We start from the raw sequence: 20201 nt of genomic DNA, 5'->3' as shown, positions 1-20201 counted from the left end.
GGGGGAGTATTGCCGATTTTATAAAAGGCATACCACACTGCATAAGAACAGAAGAAGAAATATACAAAAAATATAAACATTTATATGGGACATGACAAATAGCAAAAAATATTAATATTAAACATGAAATTCACCAGTTCATAGAAACACAATGAGTGATAGCGAGAGAGTAAAATATTATTTCTTAAAAAAATGACATTGAAAACCTTTTCCATCATTTAAGCTTCCAACCGGTGTGCACATGGATTTCTTATTGCTATATATTTGTAAAAGTATGTTGCGGTTTCCAAAAACATCAGTACGCCCAATATGCGTGCAATCATAACCATAGACTATGCGCTGTGCCCTATCACTCATCTGTCAAAGCTTCAACTAGGATGAAGGGGAAAATATAAACAACACAAAAATTCAAAACACTTTAAAGAAAAAAAAGAAAAAAAAAGAGAAAAAAAGGCACATTTACTCACGCTCCCGCTACTAAAATTGCTAACACGAACCTGACTGGTGGAAACGTTAAGTTAAACATGATTCTTCAAAATACCAAATGTGATATATATGTGACGAAAAAGTCCCTTTTTCCAAAGCTTGAACGTAACATTTACTTAAATAGATTTCGGGAGACTTTTCATCAAGTATTCCATTCAAAAATAACCACCAAATTTGTTTTATTATGGAGTCTAACTTCAAATATACCAGTTAGAGTCATGCTAGGACATTGAAAACAAGCGGACATACAAATTAAGTTTCTCTTTAAAAGCGGATGTCCGAAAAAATCTTAAAATCTTAAAGGAAGAGAGAATTAAGAGATAAATAAGAAATGTTGAGGAAATTGTGCATTCAGGATAAAGGAGTTCCGGATCTGACGGTCCCGATACCCATTTGTTATTTAGATGTTTTACACAAAAACACTTATTTCGTTGTAACAACGTGAATTATCACAGGAACCTTTCAGGAGACTTCCATTTGCACCGGTCTGTGTAGGAAATTTATTGGAGTCATTTTTTTGCTCGAAAAACCCCACAGAATGTGCTGTTTATCAATCCTGTACAGTATATAGCACAATATGATTTTTTACCATCGGTAGAATAGTTTGTTGGAAATAGTTTTCTGTCTGAAAGGTGACTTTTCAGGGGAGATAACTGCACGCGAAAAACCTTGATAACATGATAAAATTATAACCACATACATGTATTACTGACGTTTCCGTGTAGTTGATGCTATCGATAAAACTGCAAGGAAATGTTTGAAACTTTTACGGGATTCACATTTATTTCCAGTAAGTGTTAGTAGCTTATGTTGGGTCTGTGTGTTATTATCATTGCCTACTACTACTACTAATAATAATAATAACAATAATTCGGGGTTCCTATATACCGTTTTATCACAACCTAGTTCTTCGGTCGTCCCAAAGCGGTTCACAAATTATCATCTGTGGTTATAGGGCGTTTGCAACCAGCCAATATCTTTCTCAACTCCATGTGAAGCATACAGTCGGAGCTGTCATTTCGGCGCCAATAGCTAGCATTAAACAATTCTAGCACTGCCCAACCACGTACTCATTTACAGCTGAGTAGACTGGAACAAGTAAAGTATCTTGCTCAAAGATACAACCCAGTGCCGTGTAAGCAATGGCTGTTTAATCTCATTTCAATGTTATGCTGGAAGAAATAAAGATACGGATGAGCTACTGTTGAATTAGGTTAATACATCACTTCCCGCAGCTGTAATCTGTGTCAGAGTAGTAGACTTTTCTGTATAGCGTATATGGGAAAGTTCTATATGTTGTAACGCTATAAATACTTTGGATAATAACTATTCACACACATGACCTAAATCTGAATTGTCAGAAGAAGGTGAACTTGTGTAGCCACGTGTAAAGGTTTTGTTTATGGCAGTATTTTCAACATTAATTCATGTTTATGCAGAGAATAAATGATGGTTTCATTAAATATTTATAGATTATCACACCGTATTATCAGTGTTTGTCAAGAGAACAATTTTCTCATCGCGAAAACGTGGATAAAATCGAGAGGCCACCGCAGGTTGACTCGAGATTTTATCTACGTGCCAGCGATGAGAAAATTGTTCAAACGACAAACACTGAAAATACAGTGTGATAAACTATTTATCATCTATATGCTACTACCTTATATATTTCTCCATTCAAAAAACTCAACGAAACACCATGTTTACCAAATTACTTCTAAGCTCACTGGTCAACGATCAAATAGAAGTTTTCCGCGGAGGAATACAACGAACCATAAAAACGAAGAAAAAAAACATTTTTAAAAAAATCCTATCGTCATTGGCAAATGCACATTTACACCTGAAATGGTGCTGTTATTCTCACAATATTTTTCCGTTACTCTGTATTGATATGTTTATGACGGACTATTTTCTGGCGCGAGCAGTATTTCTTTTTTGAGAAAATACGTTCCTAAGTGCTGGGGTATGGGAAAATCCGTTCTCAAGTCGTTCTTAACTTCTCATACTGACAACCAATGATAATGAATGTGTCATGCTACCGGTAGGTGGTATAAAGTAGCATATAGATGATAACACGTATTATCACTACATGAACAAAAATGTGTCACTCTTCCACACATCAAACATTCTATTACATTTTTTACATTACATTTATTTTTCATTACATAACAATAAACAAGTATCATACCATCGTATATAGGTCAGGTAGAGTAAACCTAAAATCATAGATTATTATTACAGACACATGTATCAATGTAATAGAAATAAATCATATTGCCGCCAGTAGTGATATGTTCTTACAAAAATAGTACGTGTAATATGTACAATTCTACGTTGTTTCAGAAACCCAGGGGCAATTGAACCAAAAAACAACGTTTTTTTCTTTCCCACAATTCTTTTTCTCTTTTCCGTATTCAGCATTAAAAGAAAAAAAGTTCCCCTTGTATTACTCCATCAATTTCACAAATTCTCTATTTAATTGGAGTATAATCATCATGCAGGCTGATGCTAATTCACAGATTGCTGTACCGTTATGTTCATTACCATCACTCTTAAAATTACAAAACACTTATTATACTTGATCAAATCGTGTAATTCAATGAGAAACATTCTTTAAATGGATGTTTTTACTCATTTGCTTAGGCCAGATTTTGTATTATAATTTTAAATTAAAAAAAAGTCGATACACATAGGAAACTGTTCATAATTAGTTATCTTTTTGCATTAGTTGTTCACACTAACACCGACAATAATTTGCTTTAACAAACGATAGCAATGAGCATGGATAAGCTCTGGGTTATCAGATAAGAAGCAAGTATTTTGTTACGCCTATACTGATCTAGAATTTTAAAGCTGACAAATATTCACATCAATCAGTGTCATCCTATAAAAGCAGGCGACGAATACATATTTGTACTTTGTCCTTGTTTTTTAATCATGTTTTGAAAAACAGTTTAAAATAAAATGACTTCTGATATTTGTTGTTCAATAACGTTAAGCTGGAATAAGCCACTCTATAGCGCTTTACAATAGCATTTGATGGTGAACATTATTTCGTTTAAATAAACTAAAAATTTAATAAAATAAATATATTTTTATTTTTATTTCATGTAAAAGGCCTTATTGTGTTTAATGCCATGACGGATGATTTCATTAATACTTGAAACAAGTAAATAATTGTTTGGACAGAAAATTCCACAAACATGTCTGGTGTCAGCTCCATGTTGCTTCATTTATGACAGATCTTCAATATTTGAAGCAATAGTATTATTAAGAACAACAACAGTATACTCAAAATTAGGTAAAATGAAATAGTTATACATTTAAACATGTTGTTTCTATTGGTCACGTGCGTTGTATAGTATAACCATTATGTTGCCTACCTACTTAAGGAATCGGGATATGTGTGGGAGAGATCAACCGTCAATAAATAGATAAATAAACAGAAGGGGAACTAAATAGAGCCTTGAGGAACTCCCTCGTTTATAATATTACAAGAGAGTATAACATATGTACTTTCTGTTGCCTATCAGATGTAGGTAATTTGTAAACCAGCTCAATAGATATTACATAGACAATTAAAACGACTCTTTCAAACACTTCCGACACAATAGAGAGAAAAAAATAAAACAGTTTAAAAATCTGAAAAACAATGACCGAATAATAATATGTGATACCTATTTTATTGGCTGTATTAAATAAAATATCATATTGTTTAGACAAAAGGACGTTCAAGGTAGCTATCTTCTTAACACTTGATTTCTTTTTCGGAACAAAAATAATGTGCATTTCCCCATTTTTTCAACTCTCTCGAAATCGGTCAACAATAGTTTTTGAAAGAAATAATGTATGATTTAGATAGTTAACTTAATACACGTTTTTTTTGTGATATTTCCCTTAATGTGAAAGTTCACAATACATGGTGCGCTTCATCCTTGAATCAAGTGACACCCAATTTCGTTCTCTGCACCCCTGGAATATGTCATAGCAAAATCGAAGGCTCAGTGTGCAGCACTTTGTGGACGAGACGAGAAGACTAGTTTGATCCTTTGATGTACATCAAAAGAATCTCGCGGTCGCGTATCGGTAAAACTTTCAGGCTTTGAAGTCGGGTGTCGCTCCTCTGTTTCTTCAAAGAACAAACATCAGCCTAGTAATTGGTCATGATTTTTTACCCGAAACCAATCAAACAGCTGGCCGCGTGCCTTCGATTTTACTATAACATATTCCAGGGGTGTAGAGAGCGAAAGTGAGTAACCCCTGGATATCAAGGATGCCCCTTTGTGTTTCAACTTGAAGGGATAACACGCATACTTTTATGTACATGCATACTAATTGATTCAGGGGTTCAGACATCATGTTTTTTTCTGAATAACTTGTTTTCTTATTTATCAACCAGTCGCGTGCGTCGATTCCATTTCATTTAAAATTAAATGTGATATTTACTGGATATGTGCCATTCTCATCTAACGTTAAAACTCTCGTGTAAACAGGGTTAAAGAAGACAAGCATCAACTACACTCCAGTAAACTTAGTGACAGCGGGTCCGTATTATCTACCCCACTGGGAAGGTAGGTTTTTCTACCGCTGTCTATTGGCATGATGTCTCAGTGCGCCTGTACCCGTCAGACAGTCTCGACAGTAGAACGGAATTTTTTGATCTGGGCGTAACCTGTCAGTCAGACGCACAGTCGATGGTCAAATAACTTTCCTCTCAATACACATGAAAAAATTATCTCATTCCATTGATATAAAAATTTGTAGTTTTTGGATACGAGTTTTGTTCGGTCCAGCTACAAGCTACATGTAACACCACATTGGTTTGGTTTAGTTTTATTTTGTTAAACGCCCCGTTAACAGATAAGGACATAGGGACGTTCATCGAAGTGTAAAATGTATGCGTGCTGGTGTTTGTGTGTGCTTGGTATGCCGATGCATTTGCCTCCATTCGATAGCGCGGATCTGATGAAGACTTAAGAGTGCTACCTCACTGAAATACCATGCCAAAGGCATCCAGCACAAAATTCTACCAGGTCACATTATACTGACAACGGGTAAGCCAGTTGTTGCGATAACTCTAAATGATGAATGCAGGGAATAACTATCAATGTTAAGGACTTTGGTATGCCCCGGCCTGAGGACAGAACCTACAGCCGACCCACTTAAGCCAAACGTGAGGCACTGCCAAGCAAGGCACAAGGAAACAAAGCAGAGTGTAACAGTGATGACGCTTCAATCCGTTGTTCTTTTATGACTAACCGTTTTAAGCGTTAATACTACAATGTCATTACATAAAAGAGGCTCCATACAAATGGACCCGGATTGGTCCGTCAATACCCAAACTAAATTCCTAAATCGTTATCGGCAGCCATCTTTCACCTGGATATCTCTGTCATCCGTTATCCACTTCCGAACCAAGCTTTTCCAGGACCGACTCTCTGTCCATCCCACTAACTACAATCAGCTTCTGTCTTGATCTGGAGCCCTGAAATACACATCAATATCGACATTCAATTATCGTTAATTTCAATTGTATGTAATAAGAAAGAAAGATTGAAACTGCAGGTCACCAACCACGTACTATATACCTGATCCGAAGTCTTGAGATAACGATCTGTGTGTCTGTTACGAAACCTTGAGGTTATGACCCACGTGTCTGTCTTGAAGCCTTGCAAGCTGGCGATTACGACCCAAGTTGCTGTGGCACGAAGCCTTGAAATTACTACATACATGTATATGTCTTTGGTACTAAGCCTTCAATTTTAAAAACAAAATTAAGCTGAATTATAAATTTACCTTATCAATTGAAACATCTGCTTTCCTTACACCTAGCACCTTGGACAGGTATTTCACCAACGCCGTGTTCGCTTCTCCGTCGACAGGTGGCGCCGATATCTGTACCCCTACTCCTTCCTCTCCGATATCTGTTAACCACACATGAAACCTATACTTATCCGTTGTCATATGACTTTTCATGCTTACCGCCAATCAATTAAAAAATCATTTATAACAGCAAACACCGTTCAAAACATCATTGGCGATATTAAAAGTTCGTAAATTGTACCAATTTTACTAAAGTTCATAGAGGATATTACATGTAGTTGACATGGTCAATAATGCCTCTATAATTGGTCACATTAATATAATGGAAAAAAATGTTTTCATCTCAATTTCAATTACATTCCTATATATGGAATCAACGCCGTTCAGTCTCTATGATATTACAGTATGTACTGAGAGTAATCGTATGAGGCGACTAATGTGGGTCCCGCTCCCTTTAAAGGCACCGTACAAACCTAAGTTGATACCCCCACCTCCTTCCCCCATCACCAATTCCACAATTTTCTTATATTTCGTACCCTAACTTTCTATTCGTGTTCTTTCCTTAGACACAATCTCTATATGGCCGCAAGGACGTAACCCCATTTATCTTCTATTCTACAGATGTGCTCCTATCTTGAAAAATGAATTATCTTCGCTCAGTGATAAATTGTTGAATAATTATAATACAATTACTAAATTATAGAAGTATTTGCTATTTCGTACAAGGGATTTTAAAGGCTGTGCCGGGAAGTTCTTCAAGGGCATTTTCATCACTTCCGCTCAAATCACTGTCTTGTCACCTCGACAGATCTGCCCATTATCTTGTTTTCAATCCCTTGACGTTGTGTCTGTCAAACTCCGTGAATTTAAAAACAAACAATTGGAAGGAAAGATTTGCTCAAGATTTTCAAGAAAATGTCAATCAACACGAGACTTTAAAAGAGCGTACACTAAATCGTCATACGTGGTCAATAGACAGACGGACGTATAAGTCCCGTTAGAAGGCACACACGTAATCAATGGACACTAGACAGACGGACGTCCGTGTCACGTTAGTAGACACACAAGTAACCCACGGACACTAGACAGATGCATGTCTAAGTCACGTTAGTAAGCACACGAGTAATCAATGGACACTAGACAGACGGACGTCCATGTAACGTTAGTAAGCACACAAGGTTCCGACGGACATCAGACAAACCAGACAGAAGGATCAGCAGGACAATGACAAACTCAACAAGAAGACAAGCGTAACCATGCCTCATTGGATATTGCCTATGAATGCCAAATGAAAGAAGCTCAATGATAAACATATAAGACATGTGGACGTCCTTGTTACATTAGCTAACACACTGGGAAGACGGACGTTCAGTTTCACACAAGCATTGAAACAGATTTTCTTGTTACATCAAAACGTACATGTACACTAGATGGATGGATTCCACAGCACACGATAAGTAGACAGTTAAGGTAGACGGACGTTCATTTCACATTACCAGGCAAACAAGAGACTGACGGGCGTTCTTGTCACAATATTAGTACATTTTTGTAGCAGCATGTTAGACAGGCGGACTTTTATAACACAACTGCCAGTATACAATACCGACGGACATTCAGACAATATCACATTAGAGGACATGCACACTTTACAGACGCTCTAGTCACGTTCTATTGTACATCCCTGTGACATTAGCAGACATATACAGACGAACGTTCTTGTCACATTAGAAGGCACACCAGAGAAACGGACGGTCATAACACATAATCAGGCATACAAGACAGACGAACATTCTTGTGACAATATAATAAGCAGCACATAAGACATGCGTTATATCAAATGTATCGACATGCAAGAGAGACGGATTTCATATTAGCTGACACAAAAGACAGACGTTCTAACGTTAATTCCTTTGCGTAAATTTAAAGTAAATTACCTTTTGTAATGTAAATTCCTGTGACATTAGCAGACATATAATCGACATACGGACGGTCATAGCACATTAGCAGGCACACTAGAGAAACGGACGGTCATAGCACATTAGCAGGCACACTAGAGAAACGGACGGTCATAGCACATTAGCAGGCACACTAGAGAAACGGACGGTCATAGCACATTAGCAGGTACACAAGATTGACGATGAAGTAACGATAACTTTTGCAAGCATACAAGACCAAAAGACCTTCGTGCCATATTAGCGGACACAAAGGCGTTACACAGTTACGTTAGCAGAAGAACAGGGCGGGTAAATGTACAAATATACCATATTATTTAAATCTACGCGGACTTGCAGAATGGAGACTTGCAGACATACCTTTGGTACAATGTAATGTACAGACCTTTGTTACACATTCATTACCAGTACCTTAACAAGTCATGATGGAGGTCACATTTATTTTAACGGTCATTTATAAAGATAATGTTTTTTGTTTCAGAGTTAAGTATTCTGTTCTGGAATCTTTCAAAAAATACAGAATGTGTGTCTGATGCAAACAGGAATAAAACAAGTTTTAAATAAGATGAAGGATAGCATATATCTTGTCTCAAGTTCACACCTTCAAAAGCGAAATAGCACTGGGTATATTCCCAAAAACATATACACTTTTTTTACAATATGTATTGAGGAGAGGACTCTATTAAGTTGTAATAACTTGTTGTCCGATCCATTTGTATATTTGTACAATAAAATATGTTTAAACTAAACTACAAAGCGTATCGGAGAAAATCGTTCATTATCTGCGATGTACGCATGTCTGAATGCTGGTCATAGCTATAGGGCGACAAGTCTCGTTCAACCAGACTCTTGTTGTCTGCGCAAGCTACGCCGAACAGAGAATTACAAGTGATAAGCGTCTGGTTGAGCGAGACTATGACACGACCGGAAATTAAGCTTGATACGAAAGAACAAGGCCAAACAAAAACAAAGACATCATGAACTCTAATGAAAGAAAACAGTTGAATGCAAATATCCTACTTTTAAATGATACATTTAGTGCCTTGTGACAAGTACAATGCCGGCAGTTTTTAAAACAGCAAAATCATGAAGAAAATACAGTGTAAGATTATACTGTTCTCTGTATATATATATACAGTAGTTACATCCTCGTTCCCAGGGGGAAATCATAAGATACTTACGCTCATAAGACCGAGGATGATGTACATGTAGTTAGTTGGTTCTGTGAAAATCTACTCTTTTTAAAGAATACATGAGATAACTGTTTAGTAAGTGAGCTACCACATATTATTTGAGCTATCATTGAATATGCGTGCTATCCATCAATGAAATTGTCAAACCGCAAAATCTTAAACATAAACATACGTGTGCGTAGCAAATCAAACGCTTTCTGCCGGCGACAATATAAGCCTAAAAACCAACCACTAAAACGGAATGGTTTAAACTCAATTCCTTTGTGAGGGAACTAGATACTCAAATTTCTCAAAAGATAAACTCGTTGCAATAAATTATCACCAATATTTCGCGCCTCGTTTACAAAGAAGCAGTAAATTACAATTGATTACTTGGCAATATTTCATAAGGAAGCGTTTGTGTCGGTATAATGCATTTAATAAGATTAATCCTTGTGGATGGCTGACGTATTGGAGGTGTCTTTCTTCTGTCCCCAGCGACAGGGAACCCGGTAAACACAGCCTCGACCCAGCGCTACAATCATCTTACCATAAATCACAGATACAAACTTGTTTAATCATCAATAGGCTAAGCATGAGAGATTCGTGTTTCACACATTACTCATTTTTATTTGGAATAGCAAGAGAGAAAAAAATATCACCAAATATTGAAAACGTATAGATGGAAAATCGATATGTCTTTATATGGTTAATTATTTCTACATTTTTCAAAATTCCCATTTAGTGGCGGGAATGCCTCAATAAAACGGCCCGGTTACGATAATTTCACGAACAAGAAACTCTAATGTTTCCACATCAATATTTCAAAAGGAATTATTTAATCTGTGGATTTTCTCAGTTAATTTGAGATAAATGATGTAAACCAAAAATCCTCACAACATTTACGTAGACTGAAACGGGTGCTGAAACTCCGATGCGTTTTGATAAGAAAAGTCAACCAATGAGATATAAAGGAACTCGAATTGCACGGATGTTTTCTGATTATTTTTCTTATTTTTTTTTTTTTTTCACTAACATTTATTTAAAGCCTTGTGGAATTACACTGAATGTATATAATATAATATAAATAATCATAGTCCTTATGGTACAACGAGTAAAACAGACTTGAATCAAAGCGACTAGATTAAGTTAAGGCATACTATATATACATTTTGTAATGTAATAAAAGTATCTTTCAGACTGTGAGGTAATTCCACATCTAGACCAGGAAGTGAGTATAACTGTTACTGCAGCGTTATCTGCCCCCTAGAGCGTATATTAGTGAGATATTCACACATAAAATGGTGGTATGTCTTCAACTTTAGTGTAAATTTAGTGGAAGCCAATGTTTCCATTGTATCAGACAGCCAGTAAAATGGGGCTGGTCGAAGAAAGTTTTATGAAGTCCTGTAAGAATGTCAGATATATTTTGCTGCTCACAAAAACATTTTACCATGCCTAGAAAAATAACAATTTTCGGACTCGGTCTTCGTCCTCCAAACACAAGAGTGAAGGTTCAAATGAAGTTTTACAAGGTTAGGACCCCTTTATTCGGTTGTATATTCTGTATGTGCCTCTGGAGTGGATGATGCGAGCAGTTTTTATATTGCAATATAGGCAAATATTTCAATATATATATCACAATGTATCCCTAGAAATTAGTGTATTTGAAATCAATTTTGGAAGTTACCAAACCAAACAAGCTTAGTTTTGATGATGTTAAATGATTTGAAGTATTATTTCTTTGCAATTATTTTACAACTGTGCTTAAACTCCAAAAAAGTAGTTGATATAATGTATTGGCATTTCAACATACATTTTGTTAGACAGTATACACCCAGACAAATATCGTAATATATTGGTATTGCAAAGTTACACATACATCTATTACCCGCAACTAATATTTACAATTAAAAAAATCATTATTAAGGACTAAATGTAAATTAAGGTATTAATTGCAATGGTCTGAATTTGAGTAAGAATCGAAGCAACACCTATTTCGCTATATGGAGAAATCCAAGTACCGTTTTGAGACAAGAGAGAGACACATAGCACACATGTTTTCCATTATCTATGAAGTTCTGACATTCCAGGTTTTATGTAGGGAAGACAAGCATTAACTGGTATAGTCTGCTCACACTAATTAGGTCATCAGCGAGACTGTCAAGATATCAGAGGAGTGATCAGTCAGTGAGAGATCGATGATGGGTTGGTCTAGTGGTCTGTGAGAGATCGATGATGGGTTGGTCTAGTGGTCTGTGAGAGATCGATGATGGGTTGGTCTAGTGGTCTGGCCTGCTCTGTCTTCACAACGGACCAAGTGAATCCAATCCCCACCTTAGGTAATACTTACTATATTGGGACAAAGAAACTGTCGGGCTTTCACCATGACCAGATCAGAGTTCAAGGAGAAAATTTGAATAAATCAGCTCCATACCTTGATGTTGTTTTGTTAATGGTTTTACTTCCTTGCTACAGTTTAAGGTCACAGAAAAACGGGGAAAGTTGGTAGGGGAGGAAAGTAACGATAAAGGTCACACGAGTTTGCAACGGGGGCAGCAAATAAATGTGGTCTCCCTGATGTCCCCTTAGCAGAAAACCGACCCCAACCTCTTCCCTGCACCCTCATCCGACCCTGCAGAAGACCCCTTCATTTCTCGGCTCATACGATCACTTTCGTATCCTGCCCTGCTTCGATAAAGATAGCAAAATACGATTGATGGGACTTCGTTAAATGTCACAGAAATGACTTTTCCTTATCTAGATAGTCCACCTTGTCCACTTAGAATAATCAATCTTAAGACAGTTGGAGAAATATATCCTTGAAAAAAAAGGAGTACAATTTTGAAACGTTTTCTGAAGGCGGGTTCCCGCACATTTCCGGTATTTTTCAGCATTATTGGAAAACATTCTTTTCGCCATGCATTAAAATTGCAACAATATACAAACATTTTGATATAATGAAGCAATCTCATTGCGTTATATACTATAAACGTGGTTATTTATGCTCCCGAAAATTGATCAAAACATATGCGAGGGGAAATTTTCGAAGATTCGTTACATTGTATATCTTATATTTTTGCCCATGAGTATACTCCAAAGTCCAATCCAACGGATTACTATAGGCCGAAATAAAATAAGGTTGTAACTATTTTTCATTCTACAGCTCATCTTTAGAATTTTCTTTTGCTGGTGATGGTACTTTCATACTTTATTAGATACTGGGAAATAGAGTTTTTAAATAGTGAAATATATTTTGCAATATTTTTTTATTATATGTCTCATTTGCAAGATTTCATCATAACTACTTTGATACAATTAAAGTTGCAATTGTTTATCATTCCAAAAGTAACGGGACATTCGTAACTTTTTGTTACTGGATACTTATTTGATACAGTTTCTAAATAGTGAAATTAAGTTTGTATTCAGATTTTCATCTTTCAAAGGTATTGGGACCTTTGTAGTTTTTTTGATACTAGAAAATTAAGTTTTTAAATAGTGAAATATTGCAAAATATCAGGGGAACCCATTTTTAAAATCGTACTTGAATCCCTTCCATAGATAAGTATATATATATAAATTTAGCAATTTATTCTAGATACTAACAGATTTTGAGTATATTTTCCTGCACTTCTTATATTAATGTTTACTAACTAATCCGAATCTAGCTCTCTCTCATTCTCCCTCTCTCTCCTCTCTCTCTGTCTCTCTTCACCCCCCCCGTCTCTCTCTCTGTCTCTGTCTCTGTCTCTCTCTCTCTCAATTAAAGCAAATGTGAATATATATGTTATATGCCATCTTGATAATTTGTAGTAATATATTGTAGGGAAAGGGCTTAATATAAGTTGTAAAACTTGTGCCCAACTCCCATTGTATATAAATTACAATAAAATATGTTTAAATCAAAAATATATAAATGCTAAGTTTGTTTTGACCACAAACATTTACAGAGATGTAGGGGGGACAACTCCTACAAATCATCTCTCTTTTCAAACGAATGACAGCTCTAAAACAAATCACGGAATACCTGTTATTCCATTGAATTTTGCTCCTGGTTTTGCCAATATTTTGATAGTGACAGTTGAATCAGGATTGGCGACAACAGCTCTTGTGTTTTCTCCTTCTGGTGTTCCAGTATCCATTTCAGAGGAAGACGCTCCCTGTAAATAAGTGATGATGAATGACATACATGTGTAATTATAAATTAATAAACCATCTCATTTTAAAAGGTAATTGTTTAGGATTTAAAAATCTAAAAAAAAACACGCAATTTTGATAATTTTAAGGATCTATGCACGTGATACCAATACAAAATCTTTCCCTAATGAAAAATCATATCATGATCGATACAATTTACATCATTTAACGACTCCAGGTAAACCATCGTTTTTGTAACATTTTGGTGATCATCTTCTTGTCTGCATATACACTTTACTTGCACCAGAGACGTATAAACGTCTCTGCTTGCACACAGGAATAATATAAGTCACACAGAAACTGTATGGAAAATCCTGCAGGAGCCACTTATTAGCATATAACTTCTGTAATGAAATACTTTTTACCTTGCCACCTTTCTTTTGTTTCTTTGAGGGCATACTGCATGGACTGGTTGAAGAAATGTGTCTATATATAGAAACACATATAGACTCTCCTTGTTTATGTGTTGGCACTCTCTTACAGACTTTCAAAACAGATTTGATGAGAGGCACACCGTCCATTTCATGCAATGCCACGTTTCTGTAAATAATGGTTCAACTCCAAATGCGCATGATACACACATATTCTTTGAATGAATACTTTCAACTTAACAATCTTAAAGTTTCACGGTTTTCTCCATTTACAGGTAACGTGTAGCTCACACATGCTGGAGGGTTAGAGTCGTTAGACGACCGGTAGTATAAACATTAAGCGTTCCAATAACGTCGACTCTCGTAATCTATGCACTCAGGCGTTTGCAAGGCATTCATAACAATGACAGCAGTTGTTGATGGAAGCACACGTGTACGGTAAGCATGTTTCCTGGTCCTCGAGCCTGTGTTAACAGCTAATGTTGTGCCACACTTTATAATAATCATCATATACTGTGGAAGACAAATTCAGATTGTGATTTCAGCTGTCTATCCGTTAGACAATAAGTNGGGGGGGGGGGGGGGGGGGGGGGGGGGGGGGGGGGGGCGGTACAGGCTTGTAGCTGCATATACGTTGATACGCAAGTGGATCCACCAAATTTTTGCTGTAACCCCTTGTCCCCCTACCAATACCCTGTCCTGGATCCGCTCTTAAATCAACTCATTCCGAACAAATGCTAGGCCAGCTACTGTACATTCAAGTCCCTGTTGGTTCACAGGTTTTAGCCTCATCTGTTAACACCTGTACATTCATACATTGTAATATGAACCATTATCTTATGGTTGTATAATATGTCAATTTTTACTCTTGTGCTATATTAGCATGTATGTACATTACACTTGAAGTGTTTTAACCCTCCTATCATATAACAACACCTGTGTGATATGCAGGTGTTTCACTATTATCACTTTACATCATTTTAAGATAGTACTTTAAATTTAGTGCCTGTGCTATCTATGTATATGCTGCTATATTATTGTATGTTTTACTCGCTGATTATGTGCTAGCTTTCTGTGATAGTGTATAGCTTGTTTTGTTGTTTTCTGTTTGCTTTTTATCATGTTTGTCGCAAAAATAGCGCTAATGTTTCTATGTTTGATATATGCGACGTTAAATAAAGTTTCTTGTATCTTGTTTTGTAAACTAACTCTCCCTGCACCTGTTTTCTCAGAGCAGGTACTAGAGTACCAGCAGATCACAGGGGTTTGTTACAATGTGTCTGAAATAACTCATAGATGTATGCTATACTGGTATGGGTCACAGCACACCTAAATATACAGTGTAAGTGATAAGTACATATAGTATTTGTGTATTTAAGACATTTGTAACATATATACCCCTTTGGGCAAAACATGCAATGTGAGCAGATTTGGCTATAACTATCACTATAATAGAAAGAGGTGATAAATACATTTCAGATGTAACATTTTCTTTGTACATGTACTTTTTTCCATTACAGTGTGAGTTCTGTACTGAATCGAGATACCAAACAGTTTGGTAAGAAATATCTTTTTGATGGAGAGGAAGACACGTGTTGGAATTCAGACCAGGTAATTTCTACCAGTAGCCAGTACATATACTTAACTGTAACAGCAAAATGGCATTCAAATTTCAGCTTAACAGAAATAGGATTCCTCCTCTTTTAATTCATGTATTTCCTCTTCCCATTTTTTGCATGATTTTGTGTAAGTTCTTTATATTGTTCGAACACAATTCCAGGACTCCATCTTACATTTAGATGGCATGGCAAACTCTGCCATTAATTCCCTTATCACCATGTAAAATGGTAATGAAAATCTGGTGGTTTAATTTATTATATTACAAACTATTTGATAACCTTATTTTTCTCCAATTTTTAAAAGCATATTGTTTGCCTTAATTTAAATTCTTTCTAAAAGTGAATAAATTTTGGAAGAAAAGAAAACTGCTATTGATATTCTTTAGTGTTCATTGAACATGTATATGTCTTATTTTGATTGACAAATTGACTCATTATTGTAGGGTTCACCACAATGGATTCATATAAACTTGGACTCGGACTGCAATGTGGAGGAGGTACAGATCAAGTTCCAGGGAGGATTTGCTGGTAAAGACTGCTGTTTGGAGGCCCATAACGGGGAAGAAATACAGAAAATCATGGATTTCTACCCAGAGGATATCAACTCTTTACAAATATCCTTTCAAAATTCAATTCAACTTTAGAATTTTTTTAGATAACAGTTTCTGTGAAAGATCAATTACCTGTGGTAATATTCACATGTATAAACTGTATGTTAGAAAATTTTGACTGGTAAAATATTTACGCATCAGTTGTAAAATCCACATTCACCCCTTGTTAATTTCGCTTTTCACAATAGAATCCCTGAGTATACCATATTTGATGACAAATAAGCTTCCACCCCTAATGAAAGAAAGATTGATCAAAAGTAGAGAGGGGGATTAGTTGCAGGCACACACCCTGTTCCTAGGACAACTGCCAAGGTGAGGAGGGTCTTATTTGCAGTCAATTACAGTATTAAACTGTTTTTAAACTTTATTTATGCTCTTGAGATCATGGGGACTTTGCCTTCATGATAAAGAATTGAAATAATGAAAGTAAAGTGAAGTAAATTTGTCTTGGTGAAGTGGGGGTACATACCCTGTTAAACATGCTGCTTTATATAGAAATTTTTGGACAAGGCTAACCTAACTTTGGTTATCTTGGATATCATTTCCTCAATATGAGTTGCCCTTCTTTGTTTGTTAAGAAAGGTAAGTACTGAGGTTGAATAACAGAGAAAAATAATATTTATCTGATATCATTCTTGTTTAGAAACATAGGACTCATAAATATCCATAGATCTATGTATAGTTATTGTTTTAGTAACAGTACCTCTGATGATTCTAGAACAAGTTTTGGTTTCCAAGTTCCAGATGTCGGGGAAAATCTTGTTATGGCTTTAAAGTCCGTCATATAATTAAATGTATATTTTCTTACTATACATGTTGTCCATGTACTTAATTAGTATCGTGTCATGTACAAACAGATTTTTTCATCAATTTTATCTTGGCAATACACCTGCCTTTAAATGTCATGGGTACAATGTTTGCCTCTGTAATGGGAGGGGGATGACTGGAGCCCTTATCTCCCTCTTTTATGTCCAAAATTGTAAAACTACGTTAGATTTTTCTAAGGTGTGGTCTCATCATTGAACATTTGTCCATTTTAATTCCAGTTAAACTTAATTCCGCTATTTTTTTAATTTTATTTTTATCTTTCCTTGACCTGTTTACATATTCAAACTTCCACAGCCTTTGAAGATGTCCAGTTTCAGGATTGTGTTCACCAATAGTACAGACTTTTTTGGAAGAATAACAATATATCAACTTATGATACTAGGATCAAAGAGTTGACAGAAGACTGAATAGGTATCATCATCATCATCATCATCATCATCATTATGTAATGGGAAGGAATTAGTAAGAAGAATATGCCAATTCTCTGGGGAACGAACCCCCAGACTCCAGACATTCTAGTAAGATGCTCTATCATTGATCTAAGGAAAAGTTCCCTCTAGCCAAAGCTAGTAATTTATGCTGGTAAGATGACTTTCACACTAGACAATGAATATACTCTTCACTGTCAAAGACTACTGCAACTCAGATTCATTTACTCCACTTCCTGGAATTGGAAGGGTCAACAGCACCAATTTGTAATAGAAAGAAAGAAGAGAAAATAATACATGCATTCCCTGAAGATCAAAATCACGACAGCAGACAAATTAAGGGAAATTTCCTTAGCTGAAGCTGGCAAGGAGACTTTGACACTATGTACAGCACACCATTATTTATAATTACACTGATTTACAGATCTAGATATTCTGTGGAATTTTTTTGCCAGGAATCTACAAATTGCTTTTCACACAAGCATTCTTAGATTCATTTTAAATACAGAGTTTTACTTTTGTAATCAGAATAATATTACTTCCTTGCAAAGAATTGATTAAAAGAAGATCACCAATCCCAGTTCAACATTTCTGCATTTGTGAGAAAGAGGTTCCAGTGTCATGAAATTCAATCTACTAGGCTGGATAATGGATCCAAACACTTTGTTATGCCTGTAAACAAAATGTGAACAATATATACCCAGATAAATAAGGAAGCACATATCCTTACCCAGCTTTATATGCCAGTGATTTAGATTGGGTACAGCTGGTCATAGGTCATGAGTTTAAATACCTACTGTAAAATGGAAAGTTTTTGTCCTCTTTTATTTCGTTCCTATTGTCCCATTGAAAGGAAATTTAACTCCACATTGGGTAGAAATATTTCATGTTTGGTAAGTAGAACTGATAGGTATATGTGTAAATGAATTCAACACTAGGAAAACCAATATAAAAGCTTGGTTCAAGTTTCACAAAACAGCGTTAGCTTAAGGATTCCTATCCCACTGCACTGTGCTTTTTGTATAGTAACCTCTATTAATTTCATTTAAGATAAATTTGCCAAGACTCTTCCAATGACTAGGTACGTGTATGTCAGTCGGTTAGAGCGCAAGTACAACCATCTAAGTTCAGGGTTTGAATCTTTATATTTCGTTTATTTCATTTTTCTTTCTTTTTTCCCATAAAAGTCCAATTAGATGCAATATTCTTTTCAGAATTGATTGATCAAAGCTACATGTTTATCAATGCCAGAGAAACGGTTTCCAATGTGTAGTGAAGCTACAGTTTTTGGCAGCGGTAGGGTCCCTTAAGGAAATTTCTTACCTAAGATTTGCTTAGAGAATTTTAAATGAAAATGTTACATGTCTAAATATGACAAAAATAAGTAAAAGAGAACTTGTTGAAAGAAAAGTGCAAATATTCTGGAGAATGCATTTAAGTTATGCAATCTGTCAATAAAGAAAAAATTAGTATGGGGTACTTGACAACATTGTCAGGAACAAAATACCGTTTCATTGAAAAACATTTGTGTAAACCAATAATATCTATTTATTATGACAAATTGTGAAAAAGCTGGTAAGATCATTTGTGTTTATGATATAAATATGTATTCTATACATAGCTCATAAACAAACAAAATTAAAACAAGAACACTATTCTGCCATTGGTGGTTTGCATTTGTCATTCCTTAAAAGACAAGACTACTTCTCGAAATCACCTGAGAGGATATTAAATGAAATTGGTATGATCAGTCTAAGGACCAACAAGATTCAATTTTACGTAAATGAAAGTGGCAGATGTCAGAGCTCCAAAGGGAAAAACAATTGAGTTGATTTTGTATACGACATTCATGGAGCAGTGTGATTTACTGTTGTTTAAATGAAAGAAGATGGATGAGTCCAGATGGAGAAATAGGGATGCATCAATTAATGTGTCATGTTTAGTTGATATATATTATATAACATCCCTGAGGAAAGGGAGTTAATTTATTATATAACATTCCTGAGGAAAGGGAGGTTATTTTACTATATCATATTCCTGGGGAAAGGAAATTAAGTTATAATGAAAAGTACCTGAGGAAAGGGAGTTAATTTATTATATAACATCCCTGAGAAAAGGGAGTCTGTTCTGGTTATATGTCAGTTGGTGTAGTTCCATTTGTATTGGTAGTTTTTTTTTGGAAGTATATTTCAAAGTGTTGATTTAAAAATGCACGTCTTCCAACTATGTGATACTATGTCTATATTCAATTGAACGAAAACAATGAAAATATAAACATTTTATTTTTGAAACCAGAATACCAAACCGTAACGATGGAGATATATACAGCATTGCTGTATCAATCTCTGTTGATACCTAAAGATATAGTAACCACTGTATCAATCTCTGTTGATACCTACAGATATAGTAACCACTTTATCAATCTCTGTTGATCCCTAAAGATATAGTAACCACTGCATCAATCTCTGTTGATACCTAAAGATATTGTAACCACTGTATCAATCTATGTTGATACCTAAAGTTATAGTAACCACTGTATCAATATCTGTTGATACATAAATATATAGTAACCACTTTATCAATCTCTGTTGATACATAAATATATAGTAACCACTGTATCAATATCTGTTGATACATAAATATATAGTAACCACTGGATCAATCTATGTTGATACCTAAATAAATATAAAATAACCACTGGATCAATCTCTGTT

The 20201-nt window shown here is 35.5% G+C and overlaps 2 protein-coding genes across 2 annotated transcripts; one reads left to right on the top strand and one right to left on the bottom strand.

Annotated features, from left to right (window-relative positions):
- Positions 1-4542: 4542 nt before the first annotated feature.
- LOC110445697 (UPF0235 protein C15orf40 homolog) lies at positions 4543-14336 on the bottom strand. The gene is made up of 4 exons (XM_021490468.1): positions 13996-14336; positions 13461-13593; positions 6283-6410; positions 4543-5971 (listed from the first exon to the last, which is right to left on the bottom strand). The coding sequence occupies exons 1-4, from the start codon at positions 14149-14151 to the stop codon at positions 5879-5881; spliced, it is 510 nt and encodes a 169-aa protein (XP_021346143.1). The 5' UTR covers positions 14152-14336; the 3' UTR covers positions 4543-5878.
- A 46-nt stretch (positions 14337-14382) lies between these two features.
- LOC110445554 (nuclear receptor 2C2-associated protein-like) lies at positions 14383-19144 on the top strand. Its single transcript, XM_021490219.1, has 4 exons — positions 14383-14439; positions 15522-15612; positions 16064-16234; positions 17336-19144. Exons 1-4 carry the CDS (start codon positions 14405-14407, stop codon positions 17453-17455), a joined length of 417 nt encoding a protein of 138 aa, XP_021345894.1. The 5' UTR covers positions 14383-14404; the 3' UTR covers positions 17456-19144.
- The last annotated feature ends 1057 nt before the right edge of the window (positions 19145-20201 follow it).

This window comes from Mizuhopecten yessoensis, unplaced genomic scaffold, assembly GCF_002113885.1.
Source record: "Mizuhopecten yessoensis strain PY_sf001 unplaced genomic scaffold, ASM211388v2 scaffold2329, whole genome shotgun sequence".
Classification (NCBI taxonomy): domain Eukaryota; kingdom Metazoa; phylum Mollusca; class Bivalvia; order Pectinida; family Pectinidae; genus Mizuhopecten; species Mizuhopecten yessoensis.
Note: the sequence above shows the minus strand (reverse complement) of the source record. Positions and strands in the feature narration are given on the sequence as shown.

Bases quoted from the DNA above. Each gene is read 5' to 3' on its own strand.
- LOC110445697 (XM_021490468.1), bottom strand. From the start codon at position 14,151: ATGGACGGTGTGCCTCTCATCAAATCTGTTTTGAAAGTCTGTAAGAGA. The intron at 13,594-13,995 runs GTAAAAAGTATT...ACTTATTTACAG, and splicing joins AACAAAAGAAAGGTGGCAAG to GGAGCGTCTTCCTCTGAAAT. The intron at 6,411-13,460 runs GTATTCCGTGAT...TGTGGTTAACAG, and splicing joins AAAATTCAATGGAATAACAG to ATATCGGAGAGGAAGGAGTA.
- LOC110445554 (XM_021490219.1), top strand. From the start codon at position 14,405: ATGACAGCAGTTGTTGATGGAAGCACACGTGTACG. The intron at 14,440-15,521 runs GTAAGCATGTTT...TTTCCATTACAG, and splicing joins GATGGAAGCACACGTGTACG to TGTGAGTTCTGTACTGAATC. The intron at 15,613-16,063 runs GTAATTTCTACC...TCATTATTGTAG, and splicing joins CGTGTTGGAATTCAGACCAG to GGTTCACCACAATGGATTCA.